Source organism: Canis lupus, chromosome 30 (assembly GCF_003254725.2).
Source record: "Canis lupus dingo isolate Sandy chromosome 30, ASM325472v2, whole genome shotgun sequence".
NCBI lineage: Eukaryota > Metazoa > Chordata > Mammalia > Carnivora > Canidae > Canis > Canis lupus.
In genome coordinates, this window is record NC_064272.1 from 38,031,375 (window position 1) to 38,048,085 (window position 16,711).

Below are 16,711 nucleotides of genomic sequence, written 5' to 3' on the forward strand. Positions count from 1 at the left end.
ACTCGATCCCAGGACCCCGGGATCATGACCTGAGCCAAAGACAGATACTCAACCACTGAGCCACCGAGGTGCCCTCAGGGGTAGAATTTAGTGACTTACCAGTTGCACATAACACCCAGTGCTCATTACATCAAGTGCCCTCCTTGTGTAATTCAGTGGACATTAGTATATTCACAAAGTTATACAATCATTTCTACTACCCACTTCCAGAATATTTCCATCACCCCTAAAAGAAACCCCTGCACCTTCCATTCTCCCCTCCCTCCATCCCTGGCAACCACTAATCTACTTTTTTCTCTATAGATTTACATTGTTCTAGACATTTCATACAAATGGAATCATATAATATGTGGCCTTTCGTGTCTGGCATACAAGTTCTTTTTTAAGCAAAAAATAAATCAATACAAGAATGAGCACCAAATTCCTCATTTCCCTATATAAACACGTTGCTCCAACTAACTTTAGCTCATTCCTGGCAGTAGCCTGAAACTCTTGTTGAGGGGGCTCTATCTCCCCTTGCCAGAAAACAGAGAGTATGAATGGATGTGTGATGGCCATTGCACGATGCTTGAGTTAGAAAGCTAGGCTGGGGCGCCTGGGTGGCTCAGTCAATTAAGCATCTCCTTTTGGCTCAGGTCATGATCAAAGGGTCCTAGGATTGAGCCCCACATAGGGCTCCTTGCTCCACGGGAAGTCTACTTCTCCCTTTCCCCTGCTTGTGTGCTCTCTCTGTCTCTCTCTCTCTCTCTGTCAAAATCTTAAAAAGCAAGCAAGCAAGCAAGCTAGGCTGGAGGTCACATCTCAAGATGTGTCGTCTCCCCGTTTCTCCACCAGAACCGCTCCTGGCTTCATGGGTCCAGCCTCTGTCCTTACTGGGCACCACTACTCTGACACCCTAGATGGACAGGGATTTTCAGTGTTGAAATCTGGGCCACAGTCTGCTTGTGGTGCCCAATGACCAGAGTCCTCCTTTCCCAACTGTGACCAGCCTTGGGTTCTAGAAAGGCAGCAGGGCCTGAAACGGGCATGAACAGTGAGGAGTAGACCACAGCTTCTGAGCTGAGAACCTCCCTCCTTCCCCCACACCGTGACCAGAGTCTAGCCTATTGGACTTGAGAATCTAACACTGTGAGACCCAAGTAAGACTGGCCTTTATTCTCTTTCTTTCTCTCCTCTTTTCTTTTCTTTTCTTTCTTTTCTTTTCTTTTCTTTTCTTTTCTTTTCTTTTCTCTTTTCTCTTTTCTTTTCTTTTTTTCTTTTCTTTTCTTTTCTTTTCTTTTCTTTTCTTTTCTTTTCTTTTCTTTTCTTTTCTTTTTTCTTTTTTCTTTCCTTCCTTCCTTCCTTCCTTCCTTCCTTCCTTCCTTCCTTCCTTCCTTCCTTCCTTCCTTCCTTCTTTCCTTCCTTCTCTTTTTTTAAGATTTTGTTTATTGACTCCAAGCTAAGCTCAGAGCCTGACTCAGGCTCCATCCAATGACCCTGAGATTATGACTTGAGCCAAAGTCAAGAGTCAGAGGCTCAACAGACTGAGCCACCCAGGGGCCCCCTCCCTCTCATTGTTTGAAGAGCGATCTGCCTAAATGTCCTTAAGTTCTTCAGGATCCCCACCCCCACCCCCACCCCCACCAAGCAGCCAGCCCCAGCTCTGGGCCTCACCCTCCTGTAATATATCTCTCTGGTAGAGCCCTACTCAGAATGAATTGGATGATGTGTTTATAAACTGGCTCCTCCAACCTGTTGGGGAGGCTTTTGAAGGCAGAGACCGTGTTTTATTTGGTTTATATCCCTCCATGCCTCGTCTAGAGGATGTGCTTCGTCAACGTGTGATCAATTTGGGAGGAAGGCAGTAAGAGCTAGTCTTTTGCCCCAACTGGATTGTGAGCTTCCCGAGAGTCACAGCTTCACCTCTTCACTGCCTCCTCCTCTTCTTCCTCCGACAGTAAAAACCAATATGAGACTGGGCTCAGACTGGGCATGTAGGGGAGTGATGGATTCATTCAAGATTCAACAAATTGGGATCCCTGGGTGGCGCAGCGGTTTAGCGCCTGCCTTTGGCCCAGGGCGTGATCCTGGAGACCCGGGATCGAGTCCCACGTCGGGCTCCTGGTGCATGGAGCCTGCTTCTCCCTCTGCCTATGTCTCTGCCTCTCTCTCTGTGTGACTATCATAAATAAATAAAAATTAAAAAAAAAAAAAGATTCAACAAATTTCCACAATAGGACTTCTGAATAATACTTTTATTTAGTTAGCTTAAGTAGATGTTTCTTACACATTTCTGGATACATGGATTAGAATTTTCTCTATTGCACTCAATAAATTGTTCTTAAGCTCTTATATACGATAAATGCAGACATACCAGTACAACGCAGGCTGGATAAAAGCTTCTTGTGTACAAACATTTTTTTATTTTATTTTATTTTATTTTATTTTATTTTATTTTATTTTATTTTATTTATTTATTTATTTATTTATTTATTTATTTATTTGTACAAACATTTTATTTTATTTTATTTTTTTGGTACAAACATTTTAAAAGGCATTTTTTACATAGAGCATAGAGACTTGGTCTCTGGTGCCTGAATCTGGGTACTGCCTCCACTCTCTACTCCTCTTGGATTCAAGTCCCCAACCCCTCCTGGACAGGAACAGGGGCCTTCCAAGGCTAGGAGGCAGCCCTGTTCCTGCCTGCAGGGAGAGCAGAAAAAGGTATCACTGTGTCCCAGAAAGATGTGGTCAGATTGCTCAGCCTTGTTCAAACTGGGAGACCACCTCTGCGCCTCTTCCCTTCACTCTTGCCAGCTCCCAATAGTCAAAGCGATTGGACAGGCTCTGGTGTAGCCTGCTCTGAATGTTTCTCAAACCAGTCAGTCACCACAGAAAGCCAGCCAGTCATTGGGCTCAGGGGCTTCTAGAGCATTCCCTCGAGGTTTCCAGGGGCTTGAGGACCTCCTAATCCTACCAAGCCTCCTGGCTCAAGCACAGCTCCAGAAGGTCCCATCTGCTCCTTCGTGGCCCTGCTGTGTCCACTGTCTGTGGTCAGTATGCAGAGGAGCAAGTCCAGAGTGGTGGGCAGGCATGAGCCTTCAGGCTTCCCGCAGCCCAGAAAGCAAAAACCAGCCAGACCAGTATCTGTGGGTTTCAGGCCATAGCTTAGAACACCCCCCTGACCCCGGGCCAGCCCCCTGGCCCGGCCACCCAGACAGGCCAGGTAGACAGAGTCTAGGCTGCAGGGCTCTCAGCCCCCTCAGTGCGCACCCTCACTTGGAAGTGTTCACAGCGGGCGTGCTTCATGGTCAGCCCATAAATGGGGGTCATATCTACCTTTGTGCCCTCTGGCACACTAAATTCCACCTGCTGCAGCAGGATGGCCAGAAAGAGAAAGACCTCCAAGCGAGCGATGGTCTCACCGATGCACTTCCGCTTGCCCAAACCAAAGAGAATCACCTTCTCACTCAGTGCCTTGTTGATGGTGCCATCGAGAGTGAGGAATCGTTCTGGTTGGAACTCAGACGGGTTACCCCATAGCTTCCTGTAATCAGAGAGAGGAGCTGAAGTGGTCAGAAGTGAAGCATCAAGTGGGTTGAACCCCAGCCCAAAAGAGTTGGGGTTGGGCAAGTGGCCCAGAGTCAGCGAGGTCTGAGGCTTGGCAGAGGGCAAAGTTTCCCTTGCCTCCTCTCGACTTACTGGTCATGGTTGATCTGCCACTGGTTCACAAAGACGCAACGTCCCTTGGGGATGTAAAAGCCACTCAGACTCGTGTCTCTTGTGGTGCTGGGGAGGAAGGAAGCCCAGTCAGGCTCAGGACCGCAGGACATCCCCTTGCCTCCCATACATGTCCCTCCCACCAGCCCTGATGGGGTAAATGGACCTGAGGAAGGCCCAGTATCAGACAGCAGGGGATCCATGGGGCTTTACCTATGAGGGATGGTGAAGGGGACGAAGGAAGCATGTCGGAAGGTCTCCAGGATGAATGCCTCCATGTAGGGCAGCTGGGGCCTGTCAGAGAGCCGGGGTTGCCGTGCCCTGCCAATCACTGTGTCTGCAGAACAGAAAGAACCATGTGGATGAAGGTGCTGCCCGGAACTTGGCCAGGCCCTCTGCCTTGAGCACTTAAAGGAAGCTACCACCTACCCAGCTCCTTCTGGATCTTTTTCTGTACATTGGGGTTTGTCACCAAGTACAGGAGGCTCCAGGAGATGGCAGTTGTGACTGTGTCAAATCCTGACCAGGGAAGAACAAAGGGACAAATCAGGCAGTTGGCAGGTTGGGGCAGTTGGGCCCAGGAAAGGCACAATGGGGTAGCTCTTACCAGCTCCAAAGAGGTCCAAGACAACATTAACAATCTTCTCATCAGACAGCTGGATATTGGCATTCTCATCCAGCCTCTTATCCTGACAGTGCTCGATCAGGCTGTCTGTGACATCCCGAATTTGGCCCTGGGCGGGGAAGGCCCACAGGTGAACAAGATGCCAAACCCAGACCTACCTTTCCATCCAGGCCTGGTTCTTCACCATCCATAGCACCTTGATTCAAGAGATGACCCTCTACCCGAAGGCTGCCATCCCAGCTTCTCATGCCTCTTTAAGGTGATCTCCTGCCTCAGAATACTGGCAGCCCCAGCTCAAGGGACACCCGAGACAGAGGTGTCACCCAGGCAGGCTCTTTACCCTTCTCTCTCCCATGAAGCCGGGAGACCAGCTTTGTAATCCTTTCTGTTCCCCCACATCAGCTGGCCTAGGGTCCCGCACAGACTGGGTGTTCAGTAAATACTGCTGTCTGATGGAAGGAGAGAAAGGCTAATCAAGGAAAAGTTCTATTTCCTTGCCAAGGATGGAGTCTACTCTACCGCCGGCCTCAAAATCCCAGGGTGAAGGCCCCTGAGAGCCCGCCAGACCCCTGAGCCCCCTACTTCTTCGATTATCTCTGACCTGCTGGCCTACACCCCACCACCCACCTATAATCTCCCCCCAGCCTGTACCTTCTCAAACGTTTTATAGTGTTCCTTGACCATCTTTTGCATGAAGCTGTAGAATCTCTTATTCAGGTCCTTGAAGAAATCCAGGGCAGGGTTGGGTAGGTATCGAAGGATGGGAAAGAAGTCCAAGGGGTTCGCAGAGGCAACCCCCTCTCCAAACTCATTACTCAGGTTGACTAAGCTAAGCAGCTCCTGGTCGTCATGGTCATAGCGCTTGCTAAAGCACATGGCACAGATGACGTTGGCCACCGACACCACTATGTATCTATAGGGATCAAAGCGCCCAACCTCTGCCATCTGCTCCTGCAGCCTGCTGAGAAGGACCTCGGCCTCCTTGCTCACATGCTCTTCCAGGTAGCAAGAGCACGAGGAAGCCGGGTCGGAGGCAATGGAGAAACTCTTCAGCGCGTTCTGGGCCAGGCGCCTGCGCGCAGCCCACACTGGTCCGGAGTCTGGGCTGAAGGTCAGGCTTTGGCCGTCGGTAACCAGAGAGAAGCTGTAGAGGTCGGGCCGGCCCTTGAAATCATCCCCCTGGCGCACCAGGGCCTGCCGGATGGTGTCCAGGCCACTGAGCACCAGCACGGGGGTGGAGCCGATGCGGATCTGCAGCACGTCCCCATAACGCTGGCTCAGCCTGGACAGCGCCAGGTGGGGGCTCTTGCCCAAGGTCAGCACGTTCCCGAGCAGGGGCAAGCCCCAGGGCCCCGGTGGACTCTTCAGGCCTTTGGGAAGCCGAGGCTGCCAGGCCTTGACCACCCAGAGTACCAAGCAGAAGACGGTGGAGGCCAGGAGAAGCTCTGAGGCCGAGATGGGGATGGAGAGTCTGAACATGGACATCATCACCAGCGTAGAGACCTCAGGACAGCTGCGGAGACATGGGGTGGGAAGAAAAGGTCAAGAGATCAGATGGGGAGAGATGAGGAACCAGTGTCCTCAAGGGTCAGCATGCTGGTCAAGGAAAGGAGAAAGCTTCCTATCCAGAACAGCTAACACACACGCAGGGGAGGAGGGGACGGGAGAAGCTGCTCGTCGATCTCCAGCTACGTGCCAAGAACTTCACAGCCGTTCATTCCGTCTTGGCCACAGCCTAAAAGGTAGACTACAGTGAGGTTCAGAGAAGGTAAGTGACTTGCACACGATCACACAGTCAGGAAGTGTTGGATCCACGCTCCCAACTCAAAGTGTCCAATTCCAGACCACAGCTGCACCAGTCTAAAACAGGGTTTTCCTTAGGGCGCATGGGTGGCTCAGTTGGTTAAGCATCTGACTCCTGATCTCAGCTCAGGTCTTGAGCTCAGGGTCTTAAGCTCAGGGTCGTGAGTTCAAGCCCAGCATGGAGCCCACTTAAAATGAATAAATAAAATAAAACAGGGTTTCCACACATCAGTCTGTGATTTCCCTATAGCACCTGCACTGTTATTTATTTTATGCTTTTCTAAAATCAACCTTAAATCTACCCACTTAGCATCATCCCAAACAAAAACACCTGCGTCAAAGTACAGGTTTGATTTCTTTCCTCCTAACGTATATTAAACACATAGTCGACATGTGTCACCTCCAATTGGCTTGAGCGCTACCCACCACACTTGGGGAATTACTGCCATCGGGGGAACTAGGGATCATGCTCTCCTTTTGCCTTATTTCATGCTTAGGGAAATTGACCTCCAGAGGGGCCACTGACTTGACCAGAGTCACTCAGCCAGGACTCAGACCTCATAGGGAAAGTTCCCTGGGAAGTTCTCAGCTCCTGTCACAGGTACCTCCCTTTGAAGAGTGGTCAGATCAATGAAAGGGAACTCTCCCAGAACTCTCAGTTTTGCACTGCTCCATCCCAGAGTCTAAGGAATCCTGCCAGACCAGACCCTAGGACACGGCAGGGAAGGGACAGGTGACTGGAAGGCCACAGCCTGAGCCACACTACTCAGCCTCAGCTCTCTGAGTTCAGCCACAGGGCTGAAAAGCAGCCAGAGACAAGCTACACTGAGGCTCCTGGTTGTAGAAATCCAGGCCAGGGTTTTTGTTGGGCTCGGTTCTCAATGAATGAACAGTAGTCAGCTTTTGCCAGTCACCAAAGAACAGAGATAAATGGAAGATTCCCACCAGAACAGGGTTGCAAGAAAATGCTAGACTGGAATAAGGGAAATGAGGAATCAATCCGAATTTAACAGAGGGGAGACAATATTTTCCTCTAGCTTGTTCTAGACAGGGTGTGCAAATTCATGGAGTAGTCTCCTCAAGACATTGGCCTCTAACTGGGGCATCGGCCAGGTGCCAGGGACTGGAGACAGGAGATCTGGCGTTCCATGGCATGGCCTTGGACTTGCATTTCGCCTTTCTGGCTCCAGTTATATCGCTTGAGGGAGTGGAGGGGGGGTATGATCTCTGATTCAAGGGGCTCAGCTAGATCTCAGAAAAGAGAAAACCTAGATCTGACCTGGGGAACCTCCCAGTGTGACCTGTGAGGTTCCCCCACAGGAGAACCATCCGAGATGGGGAGATTATCTAGTTCCTGCCTTGAGTCTATAGCCATCTGTCTAGGGAGGCTGCCTGGAGGAGCTGGATCCCAAAGCACACTCAAGCTCAGGCTCCCTGAGTGAACTAGGGACAAGCAAGCCTTGGGGTGCCATGGTGTTCCCTTCTGCACACAGGGCACCCCAGGGACCTCCAGCCTTAGCGAGATGGTAGGAGGCCAAGAGAGATGTGACTGGCGAATGTTCAGGGGCGGATAGGCCAGCTCTCGGCAGCCGGCAGTCTCGCACACAGCTTGCCCCCCAGTACAGGTCAGAGGAGGCGGTCGGTGAGGCAGCGAAGGGCCCTGGGCAGTGCCCAGGCCTCCCGTTCAGATCAGCAGCTCCTGTCCTGGCCAGCACATCGTGGCCCTGACAACCCAGGTCTGCGGAGGGGCGAGACAGCTGCGGTAGCTTTTATATAAGGCAAAGTGCAGCTGGTCAGAGCCCAACCTGCCCCCCTCCATCCATCCTGACCACCCAGGGAGAAGCCCCCCTCCTCACACAGCCTGAACAAGGGGCTGCACATCACCCTGGCTTCCCACAGCCCCGTCCTTACCCCAGTCTCCCAGGTGACCCTGATGGGGAGGCCCCAGGGCATTCAGAGAGTCGCTGGGAAGGAAACTGGAGCCTGATGGCTGGAGTCCTTGAAGCTCTAAAATCTAGAATTCTGGCACCAGCTGTGGGGCCTTGGGTAATTCCTTCCTGCCCTTCCCCTGGCCTCAGTCGTCCCACTACGGAGCTGGAGCGCCTGGCCACTAAGGACACTCTTAGTGACCTTTTTGAGTTGCTAGACCAGTGGCCACCTAGGAAAGCTCGGAGGCATCCCGACTTTCTTCCTGTTGGGAGGGAAGGGCCGAGCCAGAAGCCCCCCACACTCACCTGTGGCCGTGAGAAGGTACTGAGCCGGCACGAGCGGTCTCGTAAGCCAGGGACCCCAAGGAAGGAAGGCTCCTAGGAGCTGTCCCCTTCGGGATGAGGGTGAAAGCACTTGTACCTTTATAAGCGGCTCGCGCGCTGGGCCACGCCCCCTGGAGCTGGGACGGGAGGGGCGGCCCCTAGGCGGGAGGTGGGGTGCTGTAGGATGTAGGGGGAAGGAGGGAGGGAATAGGGGGTGAAGGGGTGGGAAGTGGGGGGGAGGACAGGGTGGGGGACCTCAGAGAGACAGGTAAGAGCCCACTAGGGGATTCCTCATCCAAGTGCCAGCGCGCCAAGGGGTGAGGGCAGGGGACACCTGGACCCCCAGGAGGGCGCAGACCCCAGCTAGGTGGGGATCTGAAGGAGGCGTCCCGGGACAGCCCCAAGACGGGCTCCAGGAAGCCCTGCATCCCCCGCTGCGAGGGCCGGTCGCCCTCTCCCTCCCGGTGCGTCCGCGGGGCGCGGGGCTCGCAGGGGCCTCGGCTCGGGGCTGCGGGCGGGAGGGGCGGGGCGGGGCGGGGCGGGCGGGCGGCGGCCTCTTCCCCCCGGGGGACCGGGCCCAGGCTCGCGTGAGAAGTGCGGCGACCCCAGCCCGAGGTCACCGGGCCGGAAGGCCAGCGGCGCCGAAGGGCTGGCTCGCTTCCCCGGGGCCCCCGCGGCCGGTCACCGGGCGAGGCCGGGGTCCCCGAGGCGCAGCCGCGCGGGGCGGGGACGCGCAGTCCGCTGAGCGCCCGCCGCCTCTGGGGAGCCCGGGAGCGCTGGGGGGCTGCGAACCAGGGGCGCCCCGGCCCGGCCCCCAGGCCTGAGGTTCCCTCCTGGCTGCTGGGGTGTGAGCGAGTCTGCGGGCCGGAGAAGTGGGGCGACGAGTGGGGCTGTGCGGCGGCGGGCGGCGGGCGGCGGAGGAGGGGGACCCCCGGGCTGGGGGGCGGGGGGGCGCCCCGGGGCGAGGCCTCCCCGCCGGTGCGCAGCCCGGGGCAGAGGTCACGCGGCCCATCCCCGCCGCACCTGGCCGGGGGCGCGGTGCCCGGGAGTTGCGTGAGAAGGGCCCGGGGCGGGCGCAGCCACCCGGACTCCCCACCTCGGTCCCGGCGCTGTCACGCGAAGTTGGGGGGGGCGGGGGCGGGGCTCCCATAGGGCCGGGCTCGGGGCGTGGGAGGAACCGCCCGGCTCCGCGGGGCGCAGCTGGAAGGGGGGGCGGTGCAAAGGGCCCAGCTTTGCGTGCGGAGCCAGGCTTTGGCCCGCCAGCGGGATCCCGCGCGTGTCGTGTGTGAGTCCCACGCGTGCGGCAGGACACGCAGCCCCAGGCCTGCCCGGCCCTCCCGGGAACGCGCCGCTTGCTCCAGCTGCGCCCCAGCCACCCGCACCACCGGGGCTCCCCGCCTGCTCCCCCGCTCGGCGAGGACACCCCAGGACACTTGCACCCGACCAAAAGCCGGGGCTCCGAATATCTTCCAATCGCCTGCTCCGCGCCGGGCGCTGTTCTGGATGCGGGCGATTGATCGAAAAGTGAACGAATCTGACGCGCGTCCTGCTCCCGTGGAGCTCCCGCTGGGGACGCGAGGGGGCGGCGGTGAGCGGATAAGGCGCGGGGAATGTCGGAGCCGGAGAGGCGCTTTGGAGAGAAATAAAGGAGAGAAAGGGTAGGAATCACCGTGGGGAAAATTGCAGCTCAACGCAGGGTGCTCAGGGGCGCCTGGCTGGCTCAGGTGGAGCAAGTGACTCTTGATTTCCAGGTCATGAGTTCAAGCCCCACCTTGGGTGTGGAACCTACTTTGAAAAACTTAGGGTAGTCAGAGAAGGCCTCGCTGAGGAAATGAGCGGACGCAGGAGTGTGGAACCAAGACTCAAGGCGAACAAACACCTGGAAGCGGAGGAAGCAGCAAGTTTAAAGCCCCCTAAAGGTGGTCCTTGGGTCGGACAAGGAAGGGAGAAGCACCCGGGGCCCTGGAAATGCGCAGTCTTCTTGTGACTGGGGGTTTCTCCTAGAATTGAGGGTCCCCTTCGCAGGGTGCAGAGAGCACCCCGCAGAGAAACATCTTCTCTGTGTGAGATCGCATTGTGGGGTCTGGGGCAAGGAAGATGACTCTGGCTCTAGTGCTGAGAGTACACCTTGCGGAGGAAGCCTTTCTCCACCCTGACATCTGTCCAGCCCTGCCGCCACATCCTCCGTTCAGGATCCCATCATTGCTCCCTAGGGTCAAAACAGCCTCCAAACCTGGTTCCCACTTGCCTGTCACTCCCTCCAACTCCTTCTCAAGCCTGTGGTATCCACAGTGGTCCTTTCCAAAATGGAAAATGTCACACACACACACACACACACACAAAGGAAAACGTCATTCTATCGCAACCATGCCCCTTCAATAGTTTGCATCTGAACAAAGCCCAGAATCTTCGACAGAATCTACCAGGCCTGATCACCTCTACCTATTACTGCTACTACTACTACTACTACTACTACTACTACTATTACTTCTTCTTCTTCTTTTTCTTCTTCTTCTTCTTCTTCTTCTTCTTCTTCTTCTTCTTCTTATCATACTTTTTATTTCTATTTTATTTTATTTATTTATTTGAGAAACAGAGCACACAAGCAGGGGAACGGACAGAGGGAGAGGAAAAAAACAGACTCCTCACTGAATAGGGAGCCTGGGATCCCGACCTGAGCTTAAGGCAGCCACTTAGCTTAACCAACTGAGCCACCCAAGAGTCCCACCACTTCTACTTCTTTTTTTTTTTTTTAATTTTTTATTTATTTATGATAGGCACACAGTGAGAGAGAGAGGGGCAGAAACACAGGCAGAGGGAGAAGCAGGCTCCATGCACCAGGAGTCCGACGTGGGATTCGATCCCAGGTCTCCAGGATCGCGCCCTGGGCCAAAGGTAGGCACTAAACCGCTGCGCCACCCAGGGATCCCACCACTTCTACTTCTAATCTCCCCTATTTTATTTTATTTTTTTAAAAGATTTATTTATTTATTTATGATAGAGAGAGGCAGAGACACAGGAGGAGGGAGAAGCAGGCTTCATGCCGGGAGCCTGACGTGGGACTCGATCCCGGGACTCCAGGATCACGCCCTGGGCCAAAGGCAGGCGCCAAACCGCTGAGCCACCCAGGGATCCCCTCTCCCCTATTTTAAACCTCAGCTAAGGGGCAGCTGGGTGGCTCAGTCAGTTAAACCATCCAACTCTTGATTTTGGCTCAGGTCATGATCTTAGGATGTTGAGATCAAGCCCTGTGTGGGGCTCCTGGCTCAGCAGGGAGTCTGTTTGAGAGTCTCTCTCTCCCGCTACCCTGTCCCCCAGGACACTTGCACTCACTTTCTTTCCCTTTCTCTCTTTCCTTAAAATAAATAAATACATCTTTAAAAAAAAAAAAACAATAAATAGGAGAGCCTGGGGGGCTCAGTCGGTGTCTGCCTTCTGCTCAGGTCTGAGATCCTGCTCAGTAGAGAGTCTGCTTCTCCCTCTGCCTCAGCTCTTCCCCCCTCCTTGACCTCTCTCTCAAATAAATAAATAAAATCTTGTAATCAATCAATCAATCTCAGCTAAAATGTCACTTCCTCTGGGAAGCCTCTACCCCCCAAATCCTCCCCACAGCTATTTCAGTATCTCCTGATCTATGTTTCCATAGTTACTCCTCCCTGGTAACTCTCAGGGCTCTTGACCCTTGTGATGACTTCAACCCTACCTGTCATTTTTCCTCGAAGCCCTAACACAGAAAAACACCAACCTGGGGGAAATAGATTGATAAGCAAAGCCTTTGCAAGATATTAATGATTGGTCAATGAGTTAAATCCCTCGGGGTGATGCTGAGCTGCCCCAAGTGCTGATACTATGATAGTGGAATTTAGGCAACAAAACAGGCAGGAGACAAGGGAGGTATCCACCTCTGCATCTCTGGTTTAGCCTGAAGAGCTTCGTGGTCCCCAAGAGAAGTCTGTCCAATCTCCATTGGAGCTAGAGCCGCAGAGAATAGAAAATACACATGGAAATTGTGGCAAAGAAGCCAGGAGCAAGGCCTCCCTCCCAGATCCCTCTCCTATTCTGCAGCCTAGTCCTTGGCTTCCCAGAGTCCCCATCCATGCCCTAGCTCTAGAGAACTGTGGCAGCCGGCTCCTCAGGGCTGGAAGGTCATCTGCTAGGGCTCCTGACCAGGGACCCAGCAAACTCCTCTTGGTAGAAGATGCTTTGATCACATACTCTAAGGGGCTCTTGATCCCCAAGAAATTCATTAGCTGATTAAGCCGATTTCTCTCCCACTTCTCAGGCAATTTGAGCTAAAGAGACAGATGCCAGAAAAGAGAAGGCCCAAGGACATGTGGCAAACCAGACTCTAGAACTCTGGCCCCTTACATCCCGGCCAGGGCTCTACCCACCATGATTTATCATCTCAGACTACCAGCGCTCCAAAGGTGGACAGGCTCAGCCCCTGGGTCAGGGCCCCCCATCTCCCCATACTCCTGGACGAGAGTCTGGTGCACTGGGGTTACGAGGGGCATTGCACTCCTCATCAATAAGCCCTGTCTCGGGGAACAGCCCCCAAGACAACGGGGCCTCCAAATCACCAGGCAGAGAAGGAGGGAGGCAGGCAGGAGGTTAGAGGGCCTTGGCGTGGAGCTGAACAGCCCATCCTGGGTCAAAGTTCTCATGCCTTTGCGTGAGAAGACTTTTGGCTAGGATTCCCTGGCCATCGATCAATCTGCTACCAGGAACATGGGGGCAGCGGGGCAGCAGGGCAGCAGGGAAGGGAGAGGGCTCGGGGCTGAGGGTCTTGGCCCAACCAAGAGTGTTTGGTCAGCACTTCGGAAGGCGGTGGGGGGGTGGGGAGGCATGGAGAGACAGCAAGAGCCACAGCAAACCCCTGTCCCATGGCGGAGATGGGACTCACACCCAAACATAGCCTGTGCCCAATTTGGAAATGCTCAGGAGCTGTGAGAAGGCTGAGACCCTGGGGTGGGCGCAGGTAAGGGGCTCAGCAGGATAGGCGGACTAAGAAGGGTATATGGGGGCATTCCTGGCCTGGGGAGAGGGCGCAGCACTGAAGGGCAAGGCAGCGGGAGGCCGGCTGAGGCTGGGGGGCAAGACAGGGGTGTGAGCAGATGTGGAGAAGTGGGACTTGCTTCCCAGGGTGTCTTCAGCCTCCACCACCCCCGAGCTCTGAACCCTGAGCACTTCCCCTTCCTACCTGCGCCCAGACAGCCAGGGAGATCCAGTTTGCTGGAGCCAGGGCTCCTCTGGGGGAGCGCCTCTGGCTCTCTGGCACGCGGCTGCTAGAGTTAGGGTTGACAACACTTTGTCAAGATAGTCTTTGTCTAAGCCTGTTGAACTGGTATAATTATTAAAAGCGCCTTCTTTCCCTCTTGAGGGAGTCCCGGCTTAGACAATACATCATATAGTTGCCCAGTGCTAGTGGCTGTCTGAGGGGCTTTGCGTGCCCAGCATCCATTCTCTCTTCCTCTGGCAACACCACTTGGAATGTCCTTTGGGGACCCCCTCACTCCTACTGTCAGCCAGGCGGTTTGCAGGAACTGGCCCCGCCCCAGGGTATTAGGCTAGCTGACCCAGGCCGGGCCAATGAGAACCTCCAGAGATTTTTATGAAATTGTTGGAAAAGAGTTCTCTTTTTGCCAGGGGTGGCTAAGCTGGTTAGAAAATAAGTCTGGGGCTACCAGTGGCCATTTTTAAAGAAGGCCTACGTTCAAATGACGCCCATTCAGGGGAAAGCAGAGCTGGGAGATGAGGGCAGGGGAACAGAGAAAGAATTGATGACCTTGGGCACCTAGATCCCGTTATTCCAGAAGCCAGGAAACGCACCCATAGAACATCTCTGGTGTATGACTCCACATCACTACCACCTCCTTTTTTCCTTCTTCTTCACCTCTTCCTCTTTCCCTTCTTCCTCCACTGCCTCTTTTTCTTCTATTAGGATTTGGGGTTGAGGACTTAAAGCTGAAGAATCGTAACCGAAACCTGCCTGCCAGAGAGCTCTCTGAGTGATTACACCTCAGGCCTTGGGGCACTGGGGTGGCTCCGTCGGTTAGGCGTCTGTCTTTGGCTCAGGTCATGATCTTGGGGTCCTGGGATTGAGTCCCCACATTGGGCTCCCTGCTCAGCGGGGAGTCTGCTTCTCTCTGTCCTTGATCTCTCTCTCTCTCTCTCTCTCTCATATGCTCTCCCTAATAGATTCATAAAATCTCTAAAAAAAGAAAAACCGCAGCCCTTGAGGCTGACCCTAAGATATCCTGAACAGTGGGGTGGAATCCTAAGAAGTTATTCCTAATCACTTCCATTGGCCTGTCCCTGTGCCAAAAATGCCACCATCGACATCACTGGGGGAGGCTAATTCTTCTCCAGAAGCCCCTGTGACAGTGTTGAGGAGCTCTTGGCTGGTGAGTGTCTGGAGAGAACCCACATATGAAGCAGAGGCCATCAGACGAATGTGTGCCCCTCAATGTACTGGGAGCAGAGCTCAGTGCCCCATTGGCTGGGGGATGCCCTGGGAGGGAAGTGGCCGTCTCCAAGTTCCTCATGCCCCAATTTGCTCCCACAGCTCCTAGCTGAGGAAAAGATACCATTCTCTTGCCAAGTTCAGGATGGAACAAGTTGAAGTTTTCAGAAGGAAGCTTTTGAGGAATCTTGGGGGAAGCAGTCCTTATGATGGCCTGCCAGGCCCTTCCAGATGTGGCTCCTATTAGCTCTCGGACCTTATCTGGCTCACTCCTCTCTAGGCGCAATAGCCTCCTTGGTGTTCCTAAGACGCTCCAGGCAAGTCCCTGCTTATATTTGTCAGGGTCAGTCCTTTCAGGAAACAGGGGGCTCCCCTCGAATTGGGTCATTTAAGAGAGTTTAATAAAGGGACCATTTGCAAAGGTATGAGCAAGATTTAGAGAAGCCAGCAAGGACAATGCAGCACCGCACGGTTAGCAACAACAAGGCCGGATTTGATAAGGGAAAGGAGCAGAAGACAGACCACAGGGAAGGAGGCTACGGAGAGGCTACACAGAGGGAGCTGGGGCCTTCAGTAGAGAATTGCAGCTAACATGCAAAGACCCTGCAAGGAGAGAGCCTAAGCACTCTGACCTCACTCTAGTCATGCCCTCTGATGTCCTGCTGGTAACTTCCATGAACCCAACTGAAAGCCAGAGAGCAAGGAACCAGTTCTTGTAGCCCACGAAATTCAGCCTCCGGGACCAAGGGTAGAGAACAGTGAAGAGTAGGTCTGGAAGGGTAAGTGGGAGATATCCAGCACTCTGCCTCAGGACCTTTGCACTTGCTGTTCCCCCTCCCCCTGGAAGCTTTCTCCCCAAATCTTCATGTCTTACTTCCTCATACATGGTTTTTGTTTGTATACTTACAAACTTCAAATATACTATATATTTTATTATGTAGTGTATAGTCTATTTCCCTCGACTAGAATGTAAGCTCCAGCAGAGGGTGGACTCTTTTCTCTCTTCTCTCTCTCTCTCTCTTTTAAAGATTTTATTTATCTATTTGAGAGAGAACACAAGCCAGAGTAGGAGCAGAGGCAGAGGGACAAGCAGACTCTACTCTAAGCACAGAGCCCAATGAAAGGCTCGATCCCATAACCCTGAGATCATGACTGGAACCCCAAGTCAAGAGTCAGATGTTAGCCAACTGAGCCACCCAGGTGTCCCCTCTTGTCCGTTTTGATCAATGCTTCATCAATAGCAAACTGGCACATTGTGGATGCTAAATGCATATCTGTTAAATACATGGAATGGAAACATGCTAAATCCCCAAATAGAAAAATACATTTTAAAAAAATCTTTATTTATTTATGATAGTCACACACACACACACAGAGAGAGAGAGAGGCAGAGACATAGGCAGAGGGAGAAGCAGGCTCCATGCATCAGGAGCCCGACGTGGGATTCGATCCCGGGTCTCCAGGATCGCGCCCTGGGCCAAAGGCAGGCGCCAAACCACTGCGCCACCCAGGGATCCCATAAAAATACATTTTTAAAAAAGATTTTGTTTATTCATGAGAGACACAGAGAGAGAGAGAGAGGCAGAGACACAGACAGAGGGAGAAGCAGGCTCCGTGCAGGGAGCCCAATGCGGGACTTGATCCCAGGACCCCAGGATCATGACCTGAACCAAAGGCAGATGCTCAACCGCTGAGCCCCCCAGACGTCCCCCCACATCTATTTTTAAATAACAGAGGCCCAGTGAGATTCTGGGTCTCTATAGGCAGGGCAACAGGTCCCAGATGGCCACCCGAAGGATTCCCCACGCAGGCCAGATCCTTTCTTCAGCACCTGCTCGGTCAGTCATGTCGCTCCCAGAAGACAGGCCA

At 53.7% G+C, this 16,711-nt stretch overlaps 1 protein-coding gene across 1 annotated transcript; it reads right to left on the bottom strand.

The window, feature by feature from the left end:
* Positions 1 to 2,219: 2,219 nt before the first annotated feature.
* Positions 2,220 to 8,510, bottom strand: LOC112675585 (cytochrome P450 1A1). Its single transcript, XM_025472168.3, has 7 exons — positions 8,362 to 8,510; positions 4,976 to 5,837; positions 4,307 to 4,433; positions 4,129 to 4,218; positions 3,913 to 4,036; positions 3,682 to 3,768; positions 2,220 to 3,526 (listed from the first exon to the last, which is right to left on the bottom strand). Exons 2-7 carry the CDS (start codon positions 5,810 to 5,812, stop codon positions 3,217 to 3,219), a joined length of 1,575 nt encoding a protein of 524 aa, XP_025327953.1. The 5' UTR covers positions 5,813 to 5,837; positions 8,362 to 8,510; the 3' UTR covers positions 2,220 to 3,216.
* Between the last annotated feature and the right edge of the window lie 8,201 nt (positions 8,511 to 16,711).

Bases quoted from the DNA above. Each gene is read 5' to 3' on its own strand.
- LOC112675585 (XM_025472168.3), bottom strand. From the start codon at position 5,812: ATGATGTCCATGTTCAGACTCTCCATCCCCATCTCGGCCTCAGAGCTT. The intron at 4,434-4,975 runs GTACAGGCTGGG...TTCCCCGCCCAG, and splicing joins ACTATAAAACGTTTGAGAAG to GGCCAAATTCGGGATGTCAC. The intron at 4,037-4,128 runs GTAGGTGGTAGC...TCTGTTCTGCAG, and splicing joins AAAGATCCAGAAGGAGCTGG to ACACAGTGATTGGCAGGGCA.